The 27,285-nt window shown below is 42.4% G+C and overlaps 2 protein-coding genes across 2 annotated transcripts; both read left to right on the forward strand.

Annotated features, from left to right (window-relative positions):
- Window positions 1-10,283: 10,283 nt before the first annotated feature.
- On the forward strand, window positions 10,284-17,231 carry LOC308521353 (dehydrogenase/reductase SDR family member 2, mitochondrial-like; the record flags this gene model as incomplete). The annotated part of the gene is made up of 6 exons (XM_081094334.1): window positions 10,284-10,353; window positions 12,452-12,741; window positions 13,081-13,182; window positions 16,385-16,519; window positions 16,795-16,850; window positions 17,120-17,231. The coding sequence occupies 6 exons, from the start codon at window positions 10,284-10,286 to the stop codon at window positions 17,229-17,231; spliced, it is 765 nt and encodes a 254-aa protein (XP_080950460.1).
- Window positions 17,232-23,293: 6,062 nt separating this feature from the next.
- Window positions 23,294-24,315, forward strand: LOC308531562 (L-lactate dehydrogenase A chain-like; the record flags this gene model as incomplete). Its single annotated transcript, XM_081108527.1, is given in 2 exon segments — window positions 23,294-23,528; window positions 23,531-24,315. Coding segments are annotated over 2 exon segments (999 nt in total). The 5' UTR covers window positions 23,294-23,314.
- Between the last annotated feature and the right edge of the window lie 2,970 nt (window positions 24,316-27,285).

Below are 27,285 nucleotides of genomic sequence, written 5' to 3' on the forward strand. Positions count from 1 at the left end.
AGAGGCACTGATAAATTCTGATTTTTTCATAGTCTTTCTTTCTAAGGATCTTTTTTTTAAATATGTTTTTATTGATTTCAGAGAGGGAAAGGGAAAGGGAGAGATAGAGACATCAGTGAGAATCATTGATCAGCTGCCTCCTGCATGCCCCCTGCTGGGGATCCAGCCAGCAACCCGCGCATGTGCCCTGCCCAGGAATTGAGCCCTGACCTCCTGATTCATGGGTCAGTACTCAACCATTGAGCAACAACAGGCAGGGTTTTAAGGATCTTTATAAGCCATGAAACTTTTATCTAAATTTGTCACTTATCCATGAACATTTATAATAATGCTTTTTTGTGTGTTAATCCTCATGCAAGGATATTTTTTCCATTGATTTTTTTATAGAGTGGAAAAGAGGGCGGGAGGGTGAGAGAGAGAAATATCAATGTGAGAGAGACACATCAATTGGTTGCCTCCCACACATGCTCTGATCATGGCCAGGCCGTAAACCTGCAACTGAAGTACATGCCCTTGACCAGGAATCAAACCCTCAACCCTTTGGTTCGAGGGACGATACTCTGTTACCAGTGAGAGAATGAGAGGAAGCAATGAGACCTCTGTTCTTGTCTTCTTGAGGGAAAGATTTCTATCAAGAGGCAGTGTAGAAAAGCAAGCAAGAATGTATTGCTCACAGCAAAAATATACTTAGCAGAGTGAAACAAGGAAGGGCAAAGAAGCAACAGGAGCACCTAGGCTGGGCTGCCTTAGCTCACTGGGAAGTCATGGAATAGGGGGCCTTGGAGAAAGGTTCAGGGGCTTAATCTCTCTGTTCAGTGTCAACTTGTAAGCATTTCTGAGAGACCCAAAAATTGCATAATCATGCTCTTAGTGTCAGGAAATCTGCAAAGTAGAATTTCCAAACACATGTCACAAGTATGAACATGCCACTCATAGAAACAAAATTCATCATGACAAACATCAAGAGGATCCAGAAATGCTTTAGAAGTTCAGGCAACACACACACACACACACACACACGCAGGGTTCATGTCCACTTCCTTACCGAGGTCCCTTCTCTCTTACTGCAATCATCACCCATGCCCCCTGTCTGTACTGTCCCTGGGAATGTGAACCCCTGTCTTGCTCCAGGAACTTTTGTTACCAGGAACCTAGTTGGGGCAGCTTTGAAGGCAGGATATTGAGGGATTATTCAGGGGCATTACAGGTGATTCTAAGGATGTCACATTATCTTAGATGTTCTCATGATCCAACAAAGGGCTTGGGAGTGTGGTGGTCAGGGATCGGGGTGAATTTAAGGGAGTGTCCAGAAAGACAAAAGGGAACAGGATGAAGCCCTTATATACCAGAATAACAGGGCCATCAGCAGAGTTCCATGATTGCTCTGGTGCCAGGCTTCTGTTCAAGGATCAGAGACTTAAAATTTCCAGGTATATGATTGGGGGGAGGGGGAGAGGGGCTCCTATACCTTTGTGTTAATTTATATTTTGCACATAGGTCAGTGAATAAGGATGACCCACATAATTTCTGCTCTTCAGAATTTATTGAGATTTCCTTGTTAATTATTACATAAAATTCTCTATAATCTTACATCTTGTCCATTAAAGTGTTGATTTCAGAAAGATATATGTTAAGTTACCTGGTAACGTTGTGGATTTGTCAATTTTAAATTTATGTGTTAAGCCCTGGCCGGTTTTCTCAGTGGTTAGAGCATTGGCCCTCGGACTAAAGGGTCTCCAGGTCGATTCTGGTCAAGGACATGTGCCTCAGTTGCAGGCACGTGCAGAAAGCAACCAATTGATGTGTCTCTCACTTCGATGTTTCTCTCTGTGTGTCTCTTCCCCTCCCTTTCACTCTCTCTAAAAATCAATGGAGAAAGTGTCCTTGGGTGAACATTAACAACAACAAAGAAAGTTAAATTTATGTGTTAAGTACGTAACAATAACTACTATAATAATTGTTTTATGTATAGTTAATGAATATGAATTATTAAACTGTTTTCATTTTAATACCTTTTCCCTTGAATTATATTTTGTCTAATTATAATATTATCTTACTTACTTGTCCTTTAATATTTGCCTGCTATGTCAGCATCTATTTCTTTATTGTCAATCTTCCTTAGCCATTTTGTTCTAAATATAGCTGGGTTATTAAAAGATTTAATTTGAGAGACTCCATCTTTTAGTATGTTAATTTAACCCACTTGCATTTTTCTTTTTAATTTATTTATTTATTTTTTTGTTCAGGGAGAATTTTTATTTTATTTTTTAAAAATAATTTTTATTTTTTCAACTACAGTTGACATATATTATATTAGGTTTACAATATAGTGATTAGACATTTATTTTATTTATTTATTTATTTATTTATATTCTTTTTTTTCAATTTATTTTATTGCTTAAAGTATTACAACGGGTATTACATATGTGTCCTTTCTTTTCCCCCCGCTCTTGACAATCCCCTGGCCTCCCCTATCCCCCAGTGTCTTATGTCCATTGGTTATGCTTATATGCATGCATACAAGTCCTTTGGTTGATCTCTTACCCCCCTACCTCCTGCCCCCCAAACCTCCCCGGCCTTCCCGCTGCAGTTTGACAATCTGTTTGAGGCAGCTCTGCCTCTGTATCTATTATTGTTCATAAGTTTATAATGGTCTTTATTATCCATGAATGAGTGAGATCATGTATTTTTCCTTCATTGACTGGCTTATTTCACTTAGCATAATGCTCTCCAGTTCCATCCACGCCATTGCAAATGATAAGAGTTCCTTCTTTTTTAGAGCAGCATAGTATTCCATCATGTAGATGTACCACAGTTTTCTAATCCATTCATCTACTGATGGGCACTTAGGATGTTTCCAGATCTTAGCTATGGTTAATTCTGCTGCTATGAACATATGGGTGCATATATCCTTTCTGATTGGTGTTTCTGGTTTCTTGGGATATATTCCTAGAAGAGGGATCACAAGGTCAAATGGGAGTTCCATTTGTAGTTTTTTGAGGAAACTCCATACTGTCTTCCATAGTGGCTGCACCAGTCTGCATTCCCACCAGCAGTGCAGGAGTGTTCCTTTTTCTCCACATCCTCTCCAGCACTTGTCGTTTGATGATTTGTTGATGATACCCATTCTGACAGGTGTGAAATGATACCTCATCGTTGTTTTGATTTGCATCTCTCGGATGATTAGTGACTTTGATCATGTTTTCATATGTCTCTTGCCTTTCTGAATGTCCTCTTTTGAAAGGTGTCTATTTAGATACTTTGCCCATTTTTTGATTGGATTGTTTATCTTCCTTTTGTTAAGTTGTATGAGTTCCCTATAGATTTTGGAGATTAGGCCCTTATCAGATATGACATTGGCAAATATGTTTTCCCACACAGTGGGTTTTCTTGTTGTTTTGTTGATGGTTTCTTTTGCTGTGCAGAAGCTTTTTATTTTGATGTAGTCCCATTTGTTTATTTTCTCTTTAGTTTCCAATGCCCTAGGAGCTGTATCGGTGAAGAAATTGCTTCGGCATATGTCTGAGATTTTGTTGCCTTTGGATTTTTCTAGTATTTGTATGGTTTCCCGACGTATATTTAAGTCCTTTATCCATTTTGAGTTTATTTTTGTGTATGGTGTAAGTTGGTGGTCTAGTTTCATTTTCTTGCATATATCTGTCCAATTTTCCCAACACCATTTATTGAAGAGACTATCATGACTCCATTGTATGTTCTTGCCTCCTTTGTCAAATATTAATTGAGCGTATTGGTTGGGGCTGATTTCTGGGCTCTCTATTCTATTCCATTGATCTATATGTCTGTTCTTGTGCCAGTACCAGGCAGTTTTGAGAACAGTGGCTTTGTAATACAGCTTGATATCCGGTATTGAGATCCCACCTACTTTGTTCTTTCTCAGGATTGCTGCAGCTATTCGGGGTCATTTTTTATTCCAGATGAATTTTTGGAGAGTACCTTCTAGGTCTGTGAAATATGTCATTGGTATTTTAATGGGAAGTGCGTTGAATTTATAGATTGCTTTGGGCAGTATGGATATTTTAATGATGTTGATTCTACCAATCCAAGAACATGGTATGTTTTTCCATCTTTTTATGTCTTCCTCTATCTCTTTTTTCAACGTCCTGTAGTTTTCTGAGAAGAGGTCTTTTACCTCTTTAGTTAACTTTATTCCTAGGTAGCTTAATTTTTTTGGTGCAATGGTAAATGGGATTGCTTTTTTAGTCTCTCTTTCTGCACATTCACTATTGGTGTATAGAAAAGCCATAGATTTCTTGGTGTTAATTTTGTATCCTTGTACATTGCCAAATTATTTTATTAAGTCTAATAGTTTATTGATGGAGTCTTTAGGATTTTTTAAGTATAATATCATGTCATCTGCAAATAAGGACAGTTTTACTTCTACTTTTCCAATTTGGATGCCTTTTATTTCTTCTTCTTGTCTAATTGCAATGGCTAATACTTCCAGTACTATGTCGAACAGGACAGTGGACATCCCTGTCTTGTTCCTGTTCTTAGGGGAAATGGTGTTAGTTTTTGTCCATTGAGTATGATGTTGGCTGTGGGTTTGTCATATATGGCTTTTATTATGTTGAGGTATGATCCTTCTATTCCCACCTTGCTGAGAGTTTTTATCAAAAATGGGTGTTGAATTTTGTCAAATGCTTTTTCTGCATCAATTGATATGACCATGTGGTTTTTTTCTTTCAATTTGTTTATGTGATGTATCACGTTTATTGATTTTCGGATATTGTACCATCCTTGCATCCCTGGGATAAATCCTACTTGGTCGTGGTGTATGATCTTTCTGATGTACTGCTGGATCCGATTTGCTAAGATTTTGTTGAGGATTTTGGCATCTATGTTCATGAGGGATATTGGCCTGTAATTCTCTTTCATTGTGCTGTCTTTACCTGGTTTTGGTATTAGGGTGATGCTGGCTTCATAGAATGAGCTTGGAAGTGTTCCTTCCTCTTGGATTTTTTGTAGTAGTCTGAGGAGGGTAGGTTTTAGTTCTTCCTTGAATGTTTGGTAAAACTCCCCTGTGAAGCCGTCTGGTCCTGGGCTTTTGTTTGATGGAAGCTTTTTGATGACTGCTTCAATTTCTTCCATAGTTATTGGCCTGTTGAGATTTTTAGATTCTTCCTGATTGAGTTTTGGAATGTTGTATTTTTCTAGGAATTTGTCCATTTCCTCCAGGTTGTCTAGTTTGTTGGAGTAGAGCTGTCCATAGTATTTTTTAACAATCATTTGTATTTCTGTGGGGTCTGTTGTTATTTCGCCTCTATCGTTTCTGATTTTATTTGGGTCCTCTCTCTTTGCTTCTTGGTGAGCCTGGCTAGAGGTTTGTCAATCTTGTTTATCCTTTCAAAGAACCAGCTCTTGGTTTCATTGATTTTCTGTATTGTTTTTTTGGTCTCTATGTCATTTATTTCTGCTCTAATCTTTATTATCTCCTTCCTTCTGCTCACTCAGGGGTTTTCTTATTGCTCTCTTTCTAATTCTTTGAGTTGTAGAATTAGATGATTTACTACCATTTTTTCTTGTTTTTTGAGATAGGCCTGTAGAGCTAAAAACTTCCCCCTCAGGACTGCTTTCATTGTGTCCCATAGGTTTTGGATTGTTGTGTTTTCATTGTCATTAGTTTCTAGGATGTTTTTAATTTCTTCTTTGATCTCATTGCTAACCCAATCAATATTTAATAACATGGTATTCAGCTTCCAAGTGTTTGAGTATTTTGGGTTGTTTTTAATGTAGTTTATTTCTAATATTATGCCATCATGGTCTGAGAAGATGCTTGGTATGATTTCAAACTTCTTGAATTTGGGGAGACTTTGTTTGTGACCCAATATGTGGTCTATTTTTGAATATGTCCCATGTGCACTTGAGTAGAATGTATATTCCGTGGCTGTGGGGTGAAGTGTTCTGAAGATGTCAATTAAGTCCATCTGATCTAGTGAGTCATTTAGGGTTGTTGTTTCTTTGCTGATTGTTTGTCTAGAGGATTTATCCAGTGATGTCAGTGGTGTATTAAAGTCCCCTACTATGATTGTATTGTTGTCGATCTCTCCTTTGATATCTTCCAGGAGTTTTTTTATGTATTTGGGTGCTCCTGCATTGGGTGCATATATGTTTACCAGGGTTATATCTTCTTGTTGTATTGATCCCTTTAGTATTATGAAGTGGCCTTCCTTATCTCTTGTTATGGCCTTCACTTTGAGGTCTATTTTGTCTGATATAAGTATTGCTACCCCAGCTTTCTTTTCCTTTCCATTTGCCTGAAGGATATTTTTCCATCCCTTCACTTTCAGTCTGTGTGAGTCCCTTCTAATGAGGTGGGTCTCTTGTAGACAGCAAATGTATGGGTCATGTTTTTTTATTCATTCAGTCACTCAATGTCTTTTGGTTGGAGCATTAATCCATTTACTTTTAAAGTTATTATTGAAAGGTACTTGTTTGTAGCCATTTCTTTTGTGTGTGTGTGTGTGTGTGTGGCTGTTTTCTTTCTGAGCTTTTTATTGTTTCTTTTTACACCAGTCCCTTTAGCATTTCTGGCATTGCTGGCTTGGTGGTGATAAACTCCCTTAGCCCTTTTTTGTGTGTGAAGCTTCTTATTTCCCCTTCAATTTTGAATGATAGTCTGGCTAGATAGAGTAATCTTGGATTCAGTCCTTTGCTTTGCATCACTTTGTAAATTTCCATCCATTCTTTTCTGGCCTGATGTGTTTCTGTTGAGAAATCATTTGATAATCTAATGGGAGATCCCTTGTATGTAACTTTCTGTCTCTCTCTTGCAGCCTGTAAGATTCTCTCTTTGTCCTGAATATTTGCCATGGTAATTATGATGTGTCTTGGTGTGGGTCTTTTCTTGTTCACCTTGTTTGGGACTCTCTGTGCTTGTGTGACTTTTTTCTTCCCCACCTCAGGGAATTTTTCTGATATTATTTCTTTGAATAGGTTTTCTAATCTTTGTTCCTCCTTCTGTTGTTCTGGCACCCCTATTATTCGTATGTTGTTTCGTTTCATGTTGTCCCAAAGCTCCCTTAGGCTCTCCTCCTGTCTCTTAATTTTTTTCTCCAATTGCACTACAGTTTGGGTGTGTTTTGCTTCTTTGTCTTCTAATTCATTAATTCGGTCCTCCACTTCTCCTAGTCTACTGTTGATACTTTCAATGGTGTTTTTTATTGCAGCTATATTGCTCTTCATTTCTTTTTGGGTCTTACTTAAGTTGTTGATTTTTTCATCTGTTTCTTTTTGCTTCTTGTATATGTTGTTGATTTTTCCCTCCATCCGGTTTATGCACTCTAAGACCCTTATTCTGAATTCTTTTTCTGTCATGTTGCATGCCTCTGCATCACTTAGCCACTTTTCTGGCGAGTCCTCCATTTCTTTCCTTTGGGGGTTTCTTTGTCTACCCATGTTTGATCTCACTGACATATCTAGACGTTGAGTCGTTCAGTGGCTGCTCCCTGGGTGGCAGTGGCTCCTTGGGCTGTGGTTGCTCCTCAGGAGGTTGTGGTAGCAGCTGCTCCTCAGTTGGAAGCAGCTCCTCTGGTGGGTGCTGTTCACAGCTGTGGTGGCTCTTCTGGCTGGTGGGGGGAGGCTTCACATAGAGCTGCTGTTCCTCAGAGGGTGTGGTGATCAGGAGGCTGCTGTTGCTTGGATCTGCTTTCCAGGGGAACTCTGCCCTTCCCGGCAGCAAACCATCTCACCAGCTGAGTAATTTCGCCAATTCGGGGTGGGTGTTATTAGTTTCAGCTGCTTACTCCATCTCCCATTTGCATTTATTATGAACATTCATGTACATTTGGACTTATTCCTGAAATCTTTTTTTTTATTAATTAAATATTTATTGTTCAGATTATTACATTTGTTCCTCTTTTTTCCCCTCACAACTCCCCTCCACCCAGTTCCCACCCCAACCTCCTCCCTCACTCCCCGTCCACTGTCCTCATCCATAGGTGCACGATTTTTGTCCAGTCTCTTCCCACATCTCCCACACCCCTTTCTCCCCCAAGAATAGCCAGTCCACTCCCTTTCTATGCCCCTGATTCTATTATAATCACCAGTTCATTCTGTTCATCAGATTGTTCACTTGATTTTCAGATTCACTTGTTGATAGATGTGTATTTGTTGTTCATAATTTGTATCTTTACCTTTTTCTTCTTCTTCCTCTTCTTAAAGGATACCTTTCAGCATTTCATATAATACTGGTTTGGTGGTGATGAACTCCTTTAGCTTTTTCTTATCTGTGAAGCTCTTTATCTGACCTTCAATTCTGAATGATAGCTTTGCTGGATAAAGTAATCTTGGTTGTAGGTTCTTGGTATTCATCACTTTGAATATTTCTTGCCACTCCCTTCTGTCCTCCAAAGTTCAGCTGACAGTCGTATGGGTACTCCCTTGTAGGTAACTGACTTTCTTACTCTTGCTGCTTTTAATATTCTCTCTTTGTCTTTTGCTATTGGCATTTTAATTATGATGTGTCTTGGTGTGGTCCTCTTTGGATTCCTTTTGTTTGGGGTTCTCTGCACTTTCTGGACTTGTAAGTCTATTTCTTTCACCAGGTAGGGGAAGTTTTCTGTCATTATTTCTTCAAATAGGTTTTCAATATCTTACTCTCTCTCTTTTTCTGGCACCTCTATAATTTGGATGTTGGTACGCTTGAAGCTGTCCCAGAGGCTCCTTACACTATCTTCGTATTTTTGGATTATTTTTTCATTTTGCTTTTCTGGTTGGGTGTTTTTTGCTTCTTTGTTCCTCTGGTCTGCTGTTGGGAGTCTGTATAATATTCTTTATTTCAGTCAGTGCATGCTTAATTTCTAGTTGGTCCTTTATCACAACATTGAGGGTCTCATTAGATTTCTTATAGATCTCATTAAGTTTATTGGCAGTTTCTAGAAAATTCTTGAAAAACCTTAAAAGTGTGGTTTTGAACTCTATATCCAGTCTTTTGCTTTCCTCCATTTCTGTCACTTGTGTCCTTTTTCTTTGTCTCCACATTTTTTATGCTTCTCTGTGTTGATAAAGTTGTTTTCTGTGCTGAGTGTCCTCTAGGGCCCAGTGGTTCAGCCTCCCCAATTACCTGAGGAGGACACTCTTGGTGCACCCCTTTGTGGTCCTTGTGCACAGTCTTGTTGTAGTTAAGCCTTGATTGTTGTAATTATGACTGGGAGGTATTGACCTCCAGGCCAATTGACAATGAGAATCAGCTGTGTCTGCAGTGGGAGAACTTCTGTGCTGGAGACACCCCTCTGAGGCAAGACTTGCTTCAATGGGGCTTTGGTGCTCACTGAGTCTGCCCCCTGAGTGTGTCCTTTATGGTTCCACAAAGCTGCAAACTGGATGGTCCCACTCTGACCTCTGGGTTTCCTGGCTCCTGGATCTCTAGAGAGGTGCTAATCTAGCCTTTGCCTGAGGCTCTCCAATAAAAGCCTCCCTGCAGGGCTTGGGCAGGGCAGGTCCCACGGGATCAACAGGGCGGGGCTAGCAGTTATGGCTGCTCTCAGTCCAGCCCTCAGAGGCTCTGCTTCTGAATATCCCAGTAATCGCTGCAAGCCCCTCGGAGAGAAAGCTGCCCTCAACTTCCGACCGATGCCAGACAGTCCTGCTTCTCCCGTATGAGTCTGGGTCCCTAGAGACTCGCCTGGAACTGGAGCTCAGAGCCTGAGACTCCCTCCCGATTGAAAACGACAACCACGCCCTCAGCTGCCAGCCTGCTCCTCATGCACTCCTTCCACTCCCCTAACATTGCTTCCCAAGGCCATCTCCAAAAAAACTACTTGATTTTTTAATGTGATTCTGAGGTAGCCAACCCAAGACAACTATTGTTCCTTGATCTCCCCATAAGATGGAGGGAAGGTTTGGGATGAAAGGTGTGGGTTTAGAGAAAGTTACTGAAGAAATGAGGTATTGCTGAAACAGTTACAATGAAACAGTTGCCATAGGATCTTTGGGCAGGTGGGGCTGGACAATATGGCCTGGAGTTCAAGAGGTATGAGGTATAGGCCCTATGAAAGATTTTTAAACAAAGAGGGAGTGGCTGGACTTTTATCTCAGCTGGCTCAGAGTCATTTGTGATGTGAGAAAACAACTTGCCTCCCAGAAATGCTGACACATCTGGTATATCTGATGAAGGGACAATTGCTGTTGCTTCAGGTGAGGAGCTGAAGGAAGAGGAGTTTGCAGCAGGTGGGGAAGGTGACAAGAACTTGGACCGGGGTGGTTGCAACAGACTTGGGAAAGATAAGAAGAAAGCCCAATGCAATTTATTTGTGGAAGAATAGATGTATGGAGAGAAGTACAGAGGTGACTCTCAGAATACCACAGTGATATTCTTTGTTTTGGGGTGTGGAGGTAAGTCAGGCAAGTATCACTCAGGCATCTACCAGGGACCCAGCATTGCAGGGAAGCCCATTTGGGGAACTGGTCATGGAAAGGACATGAGCAGCTCTGTGCTTCCTGGTAAGTTTAAAGGATGGTAGGACACGTATCAGAGACTTCAGTGGAACCCTCCCACGAAGGATGGGTGGAGTCAGATTCTAACATGGTTCATGGTGATTGTTGTCTTCCCAGGTTCTTCCCCAGCTTTGGGTCCAGGAGGCCGGAGGCCAGAGGCCAGACAATGACTAGCATGTTCAGGGCCACATCTTGGGCCTTTAAGGGTCTGCAATGCTCCTCAGTCCTTCTCTCAGCAAGAATGAGCAGCAAAACAGCAGATAGAAGCTGTCCACTGGCTGGGAAAGTAGCTGTGGTCACTGGGTCGACAAGCGGGTGAGTGAATGGGAGTCCATGTAATGAACAGATTTAGAGTCCCATCCCAAGGCAGGGGATGTCCTTCTCACACATCCTTCCTGACACCCCCATCTCATTACACAGCTCTGGCATTTATCATTAACCCCAAACTCAGTGTGTCTTCCTAAAACATCCCGTTTCTAAGTTCCAAGAATGATAAGATTTGGAAAATCAACTGCTTCTGGTTCAATCAGAGCAGTGTTTGAATCTAGTCTCTGCCACTTACTGGCTGGGTAACCCTAAGGTATTTAACTTATCATCATCAGGACAGCTCTCTCCCCATCCTTCATGGGCATGTGGCCATGGGCTTTTAGGGTCCTGGTCTAATAGGGAGAGAAGCCAGAGACCTATTGGTCTCTCAGACTTAGGGATTCCATTGACTGCACAGTGTTCACTGGCAGTAGGGCACTGGACAAGGCAATGTCTCAAGATCAGCTCAGAGAGCTTACATAGATGACCCTCTCCTGGTCACATCTCTTCCTATGTTCCTCCAATTCCACTTATCCTCTAACTGCCATAATGGGCCACAGTCTTTAATGAGTCATTACCACAGGCAGGAGGGGGGAATTCTGGTGTTCAGGGGCCCTGTCTTCCTTTTGACCTTTCATGGTCAAATTTAGATCGCTTAATTTAGAACTGTTAATATCCCAGACTTCCACATCACCATGATGTTTTATTTTTTTAATATGTTTTTATTGATTTCAGAGAGAGGAAGGAGAAGGAAAGAAAAATAAAAACATCAATGATGAGAATCATTGATTGGCTGCTTCCTGCATGCCCCCTAATGGGGTTCCAGCCAGCAACCCAGAAATGTGTCCTGACCAGGACTCGAACCATAACCTCCTAGTACATAGGTCAATGCTCACTACTGAGCAAAACTGGCCGGGCCCCAATGATGTTTTGTGGGTTTTTTTATATATTTTTTATTGATTTTTTACAGAGAGGAAGGGAGAGGGATAGAGAGAGTCAGAAACATTGATGAGAGAGAAACATTGATCAGCTGCCTCCCGCACGTTCCCTACTGGGGATGTGCAAGCAATCAAGGTACATGCCCTTTACCGGAATCGAACCTGGAACCCTTCAGTACGCAGGCTGACGCTTTATCCACTGAGCCAAACCGGTCAGGGCCCCAATGATGTTTTAAATCTGTGTGTCCCCAATGCCCAGCCCTCATCACAAATGAGTAATTGAAAACTCTATGTTGCCCCAGCAGTTTCTATAAGAGAAGGGTCGTATGCCTTCTGCCCTTGATCACAGGTACTCAACCAGCCCAAGTCAAGAGTGCTTCAGACCTCCTTAAGGTAAGGAGATGGCGAATGGAGGCAGAACACATTCTCAGCATCGAAGTTTTTAAATTGCAAGACAGAGGAAAGCTTTAAGGCTTATAGAAAGTGCAATTTGCACCTGAGGCCTCTGGCTAGAACCAAGGGAGAAAACACTGGGCAGTTAAAGATTCTCTACCATTCACACTGGATGCCCCGCACATGTACACGTGTTCTGAAGGATCATTACTTTTTAAAAATTCCCTTCAATTAAACTGTTATGAAAATTTTCTCATTCATATGATTATTATACGTATAGTTGTGAGTTAACTGGGTTAGTCTTGGTGAAGGCCTGATGTATAGAAAATGTTCAATAGTTCTTCTTTCCCACTCGAAAGATTTGGAGGCAGTTCTTGAACCACACTGTGGAACTCAATTTGTGTCTCATGATCAGCCTCCCAGGAGGAGGGTGGGGAGGGATGAAGCCGTCATAGCCATCTCTGCCCTCAGGATTGGCTTCGCCATCGCCCGGCGTCTGGCCCAGGACGGGGCCCACGTGGTGGTCAGCAGCCGGAAGCAGCAGAACGTGGACCAGGCACTGGCAGCGCTGCAGGGGGAGGGGCTGAGCGTGTCTGGCACCGTGTGCCACGTGGGGAAGGCTGAGGACCGAGACTGGCTGGTGGCCACGGTGAGGAGATGGGTAGGGTTTGGAGGTAGAAAGAGGAAGAGAGGTTATTTTAAAAACATAACCTGATCAAATGAACAAGCAAGCAAGCACAGGAATGAAGGCTGACCATGTGCTCGACATTGGTTACTCCGGAGCCTGAACAGGTTTACAGATTTGGGTGGAGAGATGTTTTAAGTCTGATGAGGAGAGACAGCTCTCCACCCTCACTTGGTGTGGTCCCCTCCTGGATTTAACCAGGCAGAGAGACCCAGGGAGAGCAAACAGGAAATACTTCCCACTGCAACAGAAAACTTCTTTTGCTTCCTGACCCTGGTCCTCATTGCCCCCTTCTCCCTGCAGGCCCTGAGACATTCTGGGAATGTTGACTTCCTGGTGTGTGTGGCAGGAGTCAATCCCTACGTGGGAAGTACCTTGGGGAGCAGTGAGGAGGTCTGGGACAAGGTGAGATCTGGGGACACCAGGTAGGGCTGACGGATGTCATCCTCACCCTCTGCACGACCCTCTATCAATCTCAGCTCCCACACACCTTCCCCTCACAGACTCACTGGCACCGAGCAGGCCAGGTGCCTGGACTCTGACCCTTAATTCCCCATCTGTGAGATGGAGGTAGGAGTGTCTACACCAAGCATGTCAAACTCGCAGCCACCACGAGTTTGACATGCTTGCTACACTCTAGTTCTGATCCCCACTGTTCATGAGCTCCCAGTTTGCTGGGAAGGTCCAACAGAGAGCCAGATCATCACAATAAATGTGGGGCACAGAGAAGGGAATAACTCCCTTCCTTGCCTAAGAATGCTTCATGTCCAAGGCTTAAACCCTGAAATCCAGCTGTATTAGTTTCAGAGGGCTGCTGTAACAATGTACCACAACCCAGGTGGCTTACACACAGAATTTATTGTCTCACAGTCTTGGAGGTCAGAAGGCATCAGCAGGGTTTGTTCCTTCTGATGGCTATGAGAGAATCTATTCATGTCACTTCCCCAGCTGCTGGTGGTTTGCTGGCAATCTTTGATGTTATTTGGCTTATAGAAAAAAGCATCACTCTAACCTCTGCCTTCATCTTCACATGGTATTCTCAGTGTGTATTTGTGTGTGCATGCACTTGCGTGCAAACTTGCCTTCTTAGGACACCATTCATTTTGAATTAGGGCCCATTCTATGACCTTATTTTAACTACATCTGCAATGACTCTAGTTCCAAATAAGGTTATATTATGAGGCACTAGGGGTTATGACTTTAACATAAACTTTGGGTGGTACACAATTCAGCTTATACCAGCCTTCCCCAGACTCAATTGGCCAGTGCCTTCTCAGACCCAGATGGGACATTTTTGTCTAACCAATACCCTTACAGACACAGGGAGACATCCTGCAGACTCTAGGTCTTATGCCTGCAAAGGCTTCCTGAGCCCCATATTCCTGCTTTTTCAGGATGCCTCCCCCCGCCCCCCATGTATGTCAAAGAAAGCCAGCACTCTCCCCACTTGCCATTGTCAGAAGCCATCACACCCATGTTCTAATGTGGTGTATTTGCTAATACAGTGAGAACACGCACTGGACTGAATGTCTCTCCTCCCCAACCCTCATTTGCTCTGATTTCAGATCTTGAATGTCAATGTGAAGGCCCCAGCCCTGCTGCTGAGCCAGCTGCTGCCCCACATGGAGAACAGGGGGTGAGGGCACGGAAGGGGAAAGGGATGGAGACATTAAGTGTCAAATATGAAGCAGAGGTGGTAAACAAGATCCAGGTATTGAGTTAGATCTTTCTTCTGGGCAGCAGGCTTAGCTGAGCCAGTAACACAGGAGAAGTGAGAATTTGACTTTCAGACTCTATCCATAGTGTCATTCTCTCATAGCTAGAATGCCCATGGAATCTGGCAAGGACTCTACTAGAAGCACAATAAGGGATCTACAGACAGAAAGGTCCAGAGTCATCACAGCTTTCCTGGAATCAGAGGAATGCAAGTGGTCTATCTAGAATAGTGAAAGTTTAACTTCATATTTCTAGGTCACAAAAGAGAAAAAAATCCTGTCTTCTTGCATGAATACCCAATTTCTAGAGTGCCCAGAAATTGGCAGGGACTAGAAGAGAGAAACGGAATTCTAATGACAGGAAGGCCCAGAGTTCCCATAACTGTCCTGGAACTGGGGAACTGAAAGTGGCCTCTCTTAGGCTGCATGCAGCAGGTCAGGGCACAAAAGTCCAGGTTGATGACACTGAGGCACCCTGCAGCCTGTCCATAATAAGGGTAGTGGAGTTTCCAAGACCCACTCAACTCTTATCTCTCAAAATTTTTTACTCTTGGGCTAGCCATGCCCTCCATTATCTTCCCCATCATCCCTGCTCTGTGTGTGTTGCACAGAACAACCTTTAGATCCAGGATGAGTGAAGAGAAGAGGTCAGAGACAAGGCTGGACAAGCAGGATGTTGCTAAATTATGGATAGCCTTGAATGTTGTGATAAGGAATTTTGGCAACATTTAGGAGATGAAGGTGAAAATTATATGATTGTTTGTTTTAATTATTTTAGGCATACTTCATCTTCTTCCTAAACTAAAAGAGAGCATGAAGAGAAAGCACTTGCAAGACAATGAAAGCATTTTGATTTACGGGCCTGCACAGAATAGATACTGAGGGAAAGGGAATGAGTAGGCAAAGGGGAAAAGAGAGGCAAGAGTGCAGATTTCTCAAGAGGACCAAACAGGGTCCAGAAAGGTAATTTTAGTCTACATTATCTGATGTGAAAGGAAACTGGAGGCTAGAGAAGTGAGGTCTGAACAAGGGTTATTAGACTTGGTGAGTGAGGGAGCACTGAGGATCCTTAAGAAAAACTTTTCCAGAGGATTTTGGGGTAGGATTGTGGGGGCCATGGAGCTTCTGAGATTAAGATTCCAAAGGATCCACTAGGAAGTACTTTTAATATTACTCTTAAGCATGCCTAGTATAGAACACCTTCGAAGCCAATAAATGGAACAATAGTCTAGAATAAAGGCAAGTGTTGGCTGTATTTGATAAAAGTGTTCATACTAGTTCTCCTTAATGGATTGAACATCCAAGTGTGGATGAAAACATAAACTTGGTCCTGGTACTCAGGATGCTCTAGGCCAGAGGAGACAGGCTGAAGGAAGGCAGGAGCAGGCTCTAATCTGAACCTAAATTTCTTTCACTCACTTTCATGGTCCACCGTCTCCACTTCCTTTCATGCCCCAGATGTGTCTATTTGCTTCACTTATATGTGGCTCCATCGTATTTATCCCGTCTTTCTCTTCCCAGGGGAAATTCTGTGGTTCTGGTCTCCTCAATTGGGGCATACTTACCAGAAGCTGTAAGTATAAACTTCTATGATGCTAGATGAAAAGGAAGGAAATAGCCCCATTTGCCAAGAAAAGTGGAGAGGGCCAGGAAGATCCCAGAATAGACCATTGCTGGTGGGGCACACCTATACCCACATTTGATCAATGGGTGTCTCAGACCCTCCTTCTCCAGAAAGGACACACATGGCAGGCTTTTAACCTTTCGTTGTGAGATTCTCACTTATCTCTGCATTGCTGAAGAGATATATTTATACACACAGGCCTAGGGATCCAATAGAAACTCTCCTCCTCAGTTACTTATTTGCCATCCACTTCCCTTTGTGTTCACAGAGGCTAGGGGCCTACAATGTCAGTAAAGCAGCCATTCTGGGACTCACCAAGACCCTGTCATTGGAGCTGGCACCAAAGGGTATCCGGGTAAACTGCCTAGTTCCAGGACTAATTGACACAGCCTTCAGCAAAGTGGTAAGGACCAAAGACAACTTCTGCTTCTGCCCCACTGAGTGCCAGGGTCCCTTCCCCTACCAGGCCATGTCCCAGAGACACTTGTCCCTGTGGACTCTTGTTCTGATGCTCTGGTCCACCACTTTTGGGATCAGCGGAAGAATCAGGATTATAGTCCTCTGTGAGGGACAAGCCCAGAGTGTCCCCCAGAAGCCCCTCCACAAAGGTGTTTATGGTGTGGTGCCATTGTGATTCCATCTGGATGAGCAGCACTAACCTTCTGACTTTTCCTTTAGCTGTTTGAGGATCCAGACTTTTGGAACCACATTAAGGGACGCCATAGAATACAGAGGTAGGTTGTGCATGAGGCAGTGTCCTTTGTAGATCTGGGTTAATGTAACTTCAGACCTTCATGATGAATAAAGATCACCATCACCTCTCTGCATTCCTCTTTCTGAGATTTGAGCCCTGGGGTGAGTAAAAGTCCCTGTAGAGCCCACATATCTCCACTTGCAGCCTTTCTCTCATGACCATAGGGGTCTTGACTTCCCAGCATCTGACAGGAGCCCAGGGCTCACAGGAAGCATCATCACTCTCAGCCCACCTCCTCTTTCCATACAGAGTGGGTCAGCCTGAGGACTGTTCGGGGCTGGTGTCCTTCCTCTGCTCTCCAGATGCCAGCTACATCACCGGTGAGAGCATTGCAGTGGCTGGCTTCTCACCCCACCTCTGAAGGACATGAGCGCAGAGCTCGGGCTTGCCTCTCATTGTAGAAGCGCCCTGTGCCTCTGGGGCCACCATGTTGGGACATCTCTATAAATGATGAGCCTGTGCTTCAAATACACACTTTAAGTTCAACATAATCAGAGTATGAAACAATAAAGAACATCAGAAAAGAAAGTTTACAGCATGAAACTGTCATTAATGTTTTCACTTTTCTTCAGCCCTTTCCCACCTTGGTAATTAGGAACCATGGTCTGAGAGAGCATGGTTACCAGGAGATCAGAGTTCTCAGGGATGAAAGTCTGGGCCATTCCATGAGGGATGAGCAACCTAGACCAGAGGACTTGCTGACCAAGGGTGAAGGGAATTTAGAAAGGGTGTAGACTGAGCTCATTTGTAGCTGCGGGCAATTCCTGGCACACTGACTTTCTCAAGCACCTGCATCTCCCAGCACCATGGGAGATTGCTTGGATGTACACAGAAACAACTCAGAACTACAAGGGAGTTCATGTGAGGAGAGGCAACCCTCTACAACAGAGGAATGGAATGGATGAATCAATGCTGAGCCTCCCCAGTTGGTTTTTCAAAGTGTCAGGCAAGAATGAGACTCTGGCCAGGCCAGTGTGGTTCAGTGGTTGAGCGTCAACTTATGAACCAGGAGGTCACAGTTTGATTCCAGGTCAGGGCACATGCCCAGGTTGCTGGCTCAATCCCTGGTGTGGGGCGTGTAGGAGGCAGCCGATCAATGATTTTCTCTCACCATTGATGTTTCTATCTTTCCCTTTCCCTTCTTCTCTGAAATCAATTAAAAAAAAAAATGAGACCCTGTTACTCACAGTGATAACCTTCACAATAATATTGACTTTTTTTCTTTATTGTCTCATTTCCCCACTTGTTTCTTGACCTGGGTCATAGTTATATAGGCATTGGTTTTAAAATACTTACAACTCTACATTTATATTTTATTACTTTTTGTATATATATTACATTTCTCAATTTAATCTTACAATATACTAGGTGTGAGTAGGACTTCGGTTTTGATTCATTGTAACATCAAGAAAGAATTCATAATTTAAAAAATAATAAATAAGATGACATATAAGTTGGAAGGGAGTAAACAGAGTTAGACTACTTTAGGTTCATATATTGTCTATGTCTCAGTCAGAATCCTAGGAAGAAACGAACAAACTTTTATACTGAGTAATTTGAGAAGGGTTTCATAAAAGTATCATTTACAAAGCTGTGGACAGGGTTTAAGGAAACCAATAGTGGGGAGCCAGCACCACCTCTAGGCCCAAAGGAAAAGAGGCGAGAACAGATGCAGGAACCAAGTGGGGTAGCTCTAAGGAATAGGCCAACTGACAGGTACCCCAGACTTGGGTAGAGTCCCAGCCCACGCATTGTGACCTAGCAGAGGGAGTTGGGGAAATAAATACCCAACCAGAGGGAAGGGGACCAGTTGATCAATCTATATGGATCAATCTCTTGAGGCACAGAGCAGAGAGAGGAAGGGAGGAAATAGGCTATGGACAGGTAAACAGAAGCTATCCAGCTAGAGTAGGAGGATGGTAAAGTTATTAATCTTAGATTTTGACAGTTAAGCTAATGCATTGTAATTTCTAGAGTAACCACTAAATGAAACCAGAGATATTATACCAAAGTAGCAGACAGAGAAAAATAAAATGACTTTAAAAAATCAATCCAGTGTGATGAGGGCCTGAAGTGTGCAGGTGCTGGGTGGAGGAGGAAAGAGGGAGGAAAATAGAGGACATCTGTAATAATGTCAACAATAAAAAGTAAACTTAATCCAGTGGTTTTGAGTCAAACTATGAACCAGGAGGTCACAGTTCAATTCCCCATCAGGGCACAGGCCCAGGATGTGGGCTCGGTCCCCAGGAAGGGGCATGCAGAAGGCAACTGATCAATGATTCTCTTATCATTGATGTTTCTATCTTTCCCACTCCATTTCTCTTTGAAATCAATAAAAAATAGATTTTTTTAAAAAAACTTTAAAAAATGAAAACAAAACAAAAATCAATCCAAAATAAAGCTTAAAAAGAAAATACCAAACACCTAGGATAAGTAGAAAATAAAAAATAAGAGGATGTATATAAACACAAATATATATATATATATATACTAGAGGTCCGGTGCACAGTCTGGGACCCCTCGAGAGATAACCACCTTCTGGCTTAGGCCCGCTCCCTGGGTGGCAGATGGCAGGCCCAATCCCTCGGTGCCTGCCCCGCCTCCCCGGGTCGCGCACACAGCAGGGCCGATCTGGGGGTTGGGGCGCCGCCCCGGGTCGGGTTGCACACGGGACGCCCGGGCGGGCCGGCCGATCGCTGCTGCCCTGCCCGGCTGCCCCGGGTCGGGTCGCACAAGGACGCCCGCCACCCCGGGTCGCAGATAGCAGGCCCAGATGGCGGTGGGGCAGGCGGGATGGTGCTGTCCCGCCCTGCCTGTGGTATGCAAATTAGTCGCCATCTTTGTTGGCAGTTAATTTGCATATCGCACTGATTAGCCCATGGGAGGCGTAGTGAAGGTACAGTCAATTACCATATTTGTGTATTATTAAATAGGAGATACACACACACACACACACACACACACACACACATACACTAGAGGCCCAGTGCACAAAATATGTGCAGTGGGGACGGGGGTCCCTCAGCCCAGCCTGCACTCTCTCACAGTCTGGGACCCGTTGCTCCTTACCGTCCACCTTCTCACTGCTCCATACTGCTCAAGTCACTGCTCCTTAGCACTGCCAAAGAGGCAGGAGAGGCTCCCGCTACCACCGCTGTGCTCGCCAGCTATGAGCCTGGCTCAGAGCTTCTGGCTGAGTGACACTCTCCCTATGGGAGCACACTGACCACCAGGGGGGAGCTCCTGCATTGAGCATTTGTTCCCTGGTGGTCAGTGTGCATCATAGCAACTGGTCATTCTGCCGTAATGGTTGCTTAGGCTTTTATATACATATATATGTATGTATAAATAGACTGACTGCTTTACTTTTAAAAAAAAAAAAAGGTTATCAAACTGGATAAGAAAGGAAGCAAGGAATCCAACCATATGCTGTCAACAATAAACACATATGAAGTATTAAAGATAAAATCTCAAGTATATAAGAAGGCTGAAAGTAAAAGCATAGAAAAGGATATATATACTGTGTTGAGGGCCCCCAAGATCACAGTCAGACTTGATGATTCACTAAAAGGACTCACGGGACTCAGAAAAGTTGTAATACTCATAGTTTATTACAGTGAAAAAATACAGATTAAAATCAACAAAGGGAAAAGGCAAATCGGATAGAGCCCCAGAGCAACCAGGTGCAAGCTTCCATGGTTCTCCTCATAGTGAAGTCATATGGGAACATGCTTAATTCGCCTAGCAACAGTATTAACAATTACATGCAAAGTGTTGTCAACCAGGGAAGCTCACCCAATCCTTGGTGTCCAGAGTTTTTATTGGGGGTTAGTTATGAAGCACTCACATGACTGATCTTAACTACTCAGTCTCCAACCCTCAAGAGGTCAAACTAATACAGTGTGTCCCAAGGCCTCAGGCACACAAAACCCTTATCAGGAAAAATACTCCCAGTTTATCCTCCAGGAGGCAGTCATGGGCCAGTACTAAAAACAGGCCAATTTGGGGAATGTGTAGTTTGACCACACAGGCCTGCTGAGTTAACCCTTTGCTGCACATATATAGATGCTTTAAAAAAAAGAATTTATAGCAATATATATATATATATATATATATATATATATATACACACATATATATATATAATTAGGTACAAGAAAGGTAACTTCATTTAAAAAGATTGAACTCAACAGAACAATATGTAAAATTTAGCTTACAGACCTAATGAGGTAGCTCAGTTGGTTGAAGCATCCCCCATACACCAGAAAGGTTACGGGTTCAATTCCCAGTAGGGGCACATACCTAGGTTGGGAGTTCAATCTCTGTAGCATGTATGGGAGTATCAATTTTCTTTCTTCCTTCCTTTCTTTCTTCCTTTCTTTCTTCCTTTCTCTTTCTTTCTTTCTTTCTTTCTTTCTTTCTTTCTTTCTTTCTTCCTTTCACTTTCTTTCTTTCTTTCTTTCTTTCTTTCTTTCTTTCTTTCTTTCTTTCTTTCTTCCTTCCTTCCTTCCTTCCTTCCTTCCTTCCTTTTGTTTCTTCTTTCTTTCTCTCTCTCTCTTTTCCCCTCCTCCCTTCCTTTCTCTCTAAAAATCAATAAAAACGTATCTTCAGGTAAGGATTAAAAGAATGTTTTTTTTAGCTTACATAAACATAACCTTAAATTACATAAAAGAAACTTGGACAGAAATACAACAAGAATCAGCAATTATGTTGAACTTTTCTTGGTAACTGATAGCATAAGCAGATCAAAAGTCACTATGGCCCTAACTGGTTTGGTTCAGTGGATAGAGCATTGGCCTGTGGACTGAAAGGTCCCAGGTTCGGTTCTGGTCAAGGGCATATACCTTGGTTGCAGGCACATTTCCAGTAGGAGGTGTGCAGGAGGCAGATGATCAATGTTTCTCTCTCATCGATGTTTCTAACTCTCTATCCCTTTCCCTTCCTTTCTGTAAAAAAATCAATAAAATACATATTTTTTAAAAAGTCACTATGAGCATAGAAGATTTAAACGATGTGATTAACAAATTTGATTTAATGGTCATATATAAGATCATACACAGCATACACATTATTTTTATGAAAACTGACCACGTTCTAGACCAAAATGTAAGTCTCAAAACTTTTTCAAATTATTGAAATTATGTAGATTGTATTATTTGACCACAATGCAATCCAACTGGAAATCACTAATAAAATGAGAATTATACTGTCCCTATGTGTTTAGAAATTAAGGATATACTTCTAAATTACCTTGAAGAAGAAATTATAAAGGAAATTAGAAAATATTTAGAAGTAAATAATAAGTAAAATTTTCACTATCTAAACTTACCAAATGCAGTTTAAATAGTACTTAGAGGGAAAGTTATATCTACCTTATTTATATTAGAAAAGCCAAAAATTAATAAAGTAAGTATCACAAGAAGTCTGAAATATATATATATACATATATATACATGTGTGTGTGTATATATATATATATATATATACACATATATATATATTTAGAGGCCTGTTGCACAAAATGATTCATGCAATAGGCCTTCCCTTCTCCTGGCTGCCGATACTGGTTTTCCTCCAGCGCCCGGGACCCAGGCCTTCGCTCCTGCCGGAGCTGCCTTCTGTCCTCCGTCTTCGCAGCCTCAGCCTCAGCCTCAGCCACCTTCCGTCTTCCGTCTTCGCGGCTCTGGCTCACCTTCAGTCTTCATTCTCCCACTTGGAGCCTACGTATCCAAATTAACCGCCATCTTTGTTGGCTGTTAATTTGCATATTGCGCTCATAAGCCAATGGGCGGTGTAGCAAAGGTACAGTCAATTACCCTGTTTGTCTATTATTAGATAGGATATATATATATATATATATATATATATATATATATATATAAAGTATAAATAAGAATATAATGAAAATGTGAGTGGAGATTAGCAAATAGAAAACATGTAATAGAAAAAATTTTTAAAAAGAATTGGTCTGTTAAAAGACTCAGTAAAATTGACAAAAATCTGGAGAGAGTGGTTAAGAAAAAAGAGTTAGTGGAAAATAGTTAATATCAGAAATAAAAAAAGAGGAGTAATAGAAAGGCTTTAGACATTTAAAATATTGAGATATTATGCTAATAAATATGAAAATTTAAGTAAAATGGAAAAACTTCTAAAAAAAATAAGCTGACTCAAGAAGAAAGAGAAAAGTAACCAGTCCTATAACATAATCAAAATCTTCCTACATAGAAAAACCTCAAGCCTAAATGCTTTCACTGATGAGCTCTACAGAAAAAAAGTGCAAAAATGATGTTACTGATGTTATTAAATATACCAGAAAGAGAAAATGTCACACATTAAGAATCTTTTAGGTACCGGAGCTGCAGCCACCAAGTCCGTATCCTACATCACGCACCACTGAAGGCTGCCCACCATGCACTCCCGGTTCCTTTTTGTTCTAAGTCCAAAATGGCAACACTCAAGGATCAGCTGATTGTGAATCTTCTTAAGGAAGAACAGAGTCCCCAGAATAAGATTACAGTCATTGGGGTTGGTGCTGTTGGCATGGCTTGTGCCATCAGTATCTTAATGAAGGACTTGGCAGATGAACTTGCTGTTGTTGATGTCAAGGAAGACAAATTAAAGGGAGAAATGATGGATCTCCAACATGGCAGCCTTTTCCTTGAACACCAAAAATTATCTCTGGCAAAGACTATAGTGTGACTGCAGACTCCAAACTGGTTATTATCACAGGTGGGCCACGTCAACAAGAGGGAGAAAGCCGCCTTAATTTGGTCCAGTGTAACGTGAACATCTTTAAATTCGTCATTCCTAATGTTGTAAAATACCATCCCAACTGTAAATTGCTTGTTGTTTCCAATCCAGTGGATATCTTGACCTATGTGGCTTGGAAGTTAAGCAGCTTTACCGAAAACCGTGTTATTGGAAGTGGCTGCAATCTGGATTCAGCCCGGTTCGGATACCTGATGGGGGAGAGGCTGGGAGTTCACCCATTAAGCTGTCATGGGTGGGTCCTTGGGGAGCATGAAGACTCTAGTGTGCCTGTATGGAGTGGAGTGAATGTTGCTGGTGTCTCCCTAAAGAATCTGCACCCTGATTTAGGCACGGATGCAGATAAGGAACAGTGGAAACAAGTTCACAAACAGGTGGTTGACAGTGCTTACGAGGTGATCAAACTGAAAGGCTTTACATCCTGGGCCCTTGGCCTATCTGTGGCAGATTTAGCAGAAAGTATGATGAAGAATCTTAGGCGGGTACATCCAATTTCCACCAAGATTAAGGGTCTCTATGGAATAAAAGATGACATCTTCCTTAGTGTTCCCTGCATCTTGGGACAGAATGGAATCTCAGATGTTGTGAAGGTGACCCTGACACCTGAGGAAGAGGCCCGTTTGAGAAGAAAGAGTGCAGATACACTGTGGGGGATCCAGAAAGAGCTGCAGTTTTAAAGTCTTCTGATGTCCTACCACCTCACTGTCTAGGCTACAGCAGCATTTTAGTTGGAGATTGTGCATGTTGTCCTTTTTATCTGATCTGTGACTAAGAACATCAGTTTCCTAAAGACAGAAATAGTAATGGTTTATAAAACCCAGCATCTGCATCCTGATGCTGGAGGGTCGTTATCTTCTGTAGTCCTAGACTGGTTAGGGTGAAATAGTTCTACCTCCTCAAAGCACCACTGCCAATGTTGCTCACACTACAGCTGCCCTTCAGACTAGATGTGTGTTCACTGTGTGTTATATAAGTTGTGGTTCCTTTTTCTATAATTAGTCACATTCTGGGATCCAATGTAAATCCAATATTGCATGTTTTGTGCATAACTGTTCTAAAGGCTCTTATTCTGTGTACTGTATTATCAGATTAGTGTACATTGCCATATAATGTAAAAAGAAAAGTCTACATATAAATAATACAGCCAACTATCCAAGTGTCATACCAACTAAAATGCCAAGTAAACCTTGAACAGTGAAAAAAAAAAGAATATTTTAAAATATTGTATTCCCTTATAGTTTCCTCCAGTACTTTTATAGTTTCATTTTTATGTTAAACAATTTGATTTATGTATAATTGATTTAACTATAAATAATGAAGTAGTAGTCCAGCTTGTATTTCCTCAACTCTAACCTCTGAAAGAACTGAAAATAGGAGACTAGAGATTTTTACCTTTCATTTGATATTTTTCTGGACTATTTCTTTTTTTTCAACCAGACATATATACATCTTTTATAATCTTAAAACTAATTTTTAAAGTGATTTGCATCTTTTTCATAATCTTTATCTGAATATAGTTGACCCTGGATTTTACACTCTCCTGGGATAGTTTTTTTTTTTTAAGTTTTCCATACCTCCTCTCACACTATGAATCTATTATTCCCTGAGTACTGTTGTTATCCCTCCTACTAACGTCAAAACTGCTGAGATTTAGATGACAGAGGCCCATAACTGGGAACTCAAGTAGAGGAGAATGAGCACTGGAGCCAGAGTGTGAACAGTGCCTGGATCAGAAGTGAGAGGTACATGGTATTTCTATGGACATGAAACAAAGATAGAGCTGGGACCTTTGGCCAGATACTTTATGGAGTGAGCCCAGAAGGCCAACTTCAGCATGGCTGACTTGCTCAGAGGCTGTGTTAACTACAGAAGAAAGATGGGTCCAAGACAACTGAGAAGGTTCTCCATATGACACATACACTCACCTCTTCTTGATGAAGCAACAGCCCCATAAGGCTGTGAGTCATGGGAATGGGCACTGGGACTGCACTCAGTACCATTCGCTCTAGTTAAACACCTGATCCAAGTTAGCAGAGTGGTTTAATATATGCGAAGTGCTCCAATCAGGACTGTTGCCATGGAAGAAAGCATTTAGCCCTATTGTCTTGTTCTTCTCAGAAGCTGTTGTTGGTGCAACCTAGTCTCAGGTCACAGAGCTGAGGAAATGAATCAAGAAACTGCTCAGGTGATGGTGTCACCAGGTGTGGCCTCCACATGTAGAACAGCACTGGCAAGTTTGTGGACCTGTACATGCAAATGCATTATTGACACCAAGGACCTCACCATCCAGATGAGCATGGCTGAAGTTGACAAAGTGACAGGCAGGTTCAATGTCCAGTTTAAAACCTCTACCGTCTGTGGGACCTTTTGCAGAATGGGTGAATCAGAAAACTCCATTCTCTGGCCAAGGCTAATAGCATTATCTCACAGATGTGGAATATTTGTCATAAATAAATAGTAAAAAAGAAAAGAAATGGCTTTCACCACACTTTCAAATATACCAGGAAGAATGCCCTACCCTAGACTACAGCCATCAGCAGTAGAGGGGACTGGGCGGGGACAACAGTACACATAACCAAACTCCACCAAGGAAAGGTAAACACAACACCATCAAGTCCCAAGGCTTTACATTTATTGGTAAAGCTCTTTATTGCTATTAACTAGAGGCCTGGTGCATGAAATTCCTGCATGGGGGGGGGGGTCCCTCAGCCCGGCCTGCATCATCTAGCAATCCGGGACCACTTGGGGGATGTCCGACTGCTAGTTTAGGCCCAATTCTGCAGGGATCCCTGAGGGATCGGGCCTAAACAAGCAGTTGGACATTCCTCTTGCAATCCAGGACTGCTGGCTCCTAACCACTCTCCTGCCTGCCTGATCACCCCTAACCACTTGCCTGCCTGCCTATCTCATCACCCCTAACCACTTGCCTGCCTGCCTGATTGCCCCTAACTGCTCACCTGCCTGCCTGATTGCTCCTAACAACCTTTGCCACAGCCCACACCGCCACAGCTTCATCCAGAAGGATGTCCAGAATGATGTCTGGAAGGTCGTTCGGCTGTCCAGTCTAATTAGCATATTACGCTTTTATTATTATAGATAGTAATATTCTAGCACAGATGAGGAGCAGGCAGATCCGATTTATTGATAATTCGGGCAGCCACTGGAAGGTTTACAACTCAACAACTGTCAAAGCTCAGGCTAGCTCAGGCCTCAGGGACTGCCCTCCCACCACAGTGACAAGGACCAGCAAGGATCTCTTGTAATGGTCAACCTAGGGGAGCAAGCCCAGGCCAACACACACAGTGAAAAACCAAATCAAAAAGGATGCTGAGGACTGAGAAAATTAAGTCCAGGTTTGCTCAAATATAGGGAGTGATAACCAGGTCTGGGGCAGGGGTGGGGGAGAGGCTGGGGAGGGAAAAAGTCACTCCCTTTAAGCCAGAACCCCATGCTTCTGCAGTTGACCACAGTTCCTCATGTATTCTGTGCCACAGCAGGATTCCAGAATTTCTAGGGATATTTCTGGGTGCAGGCAGAACTGATGGTCTCTTCTTGCCTTTGGCTCAACCTGACCTCTAAGTCTGGCTTTTCTTCAAATATGATTTGAAGACAGTTAATCCAAATATCCTTAGCCTTCATTAATTCAA

This window comes from Myotis nattereri, assembly GCF_964212035.1.
Source record: "Myotis nattereri genome assembly, chromosome: 1".
Taxonomy (NCBI): Eukaryota; Metazoa; Chordata; class Mammalia; order Chiroptera; family Vespertilionidae; genus Myotis; species Myotis nattereri.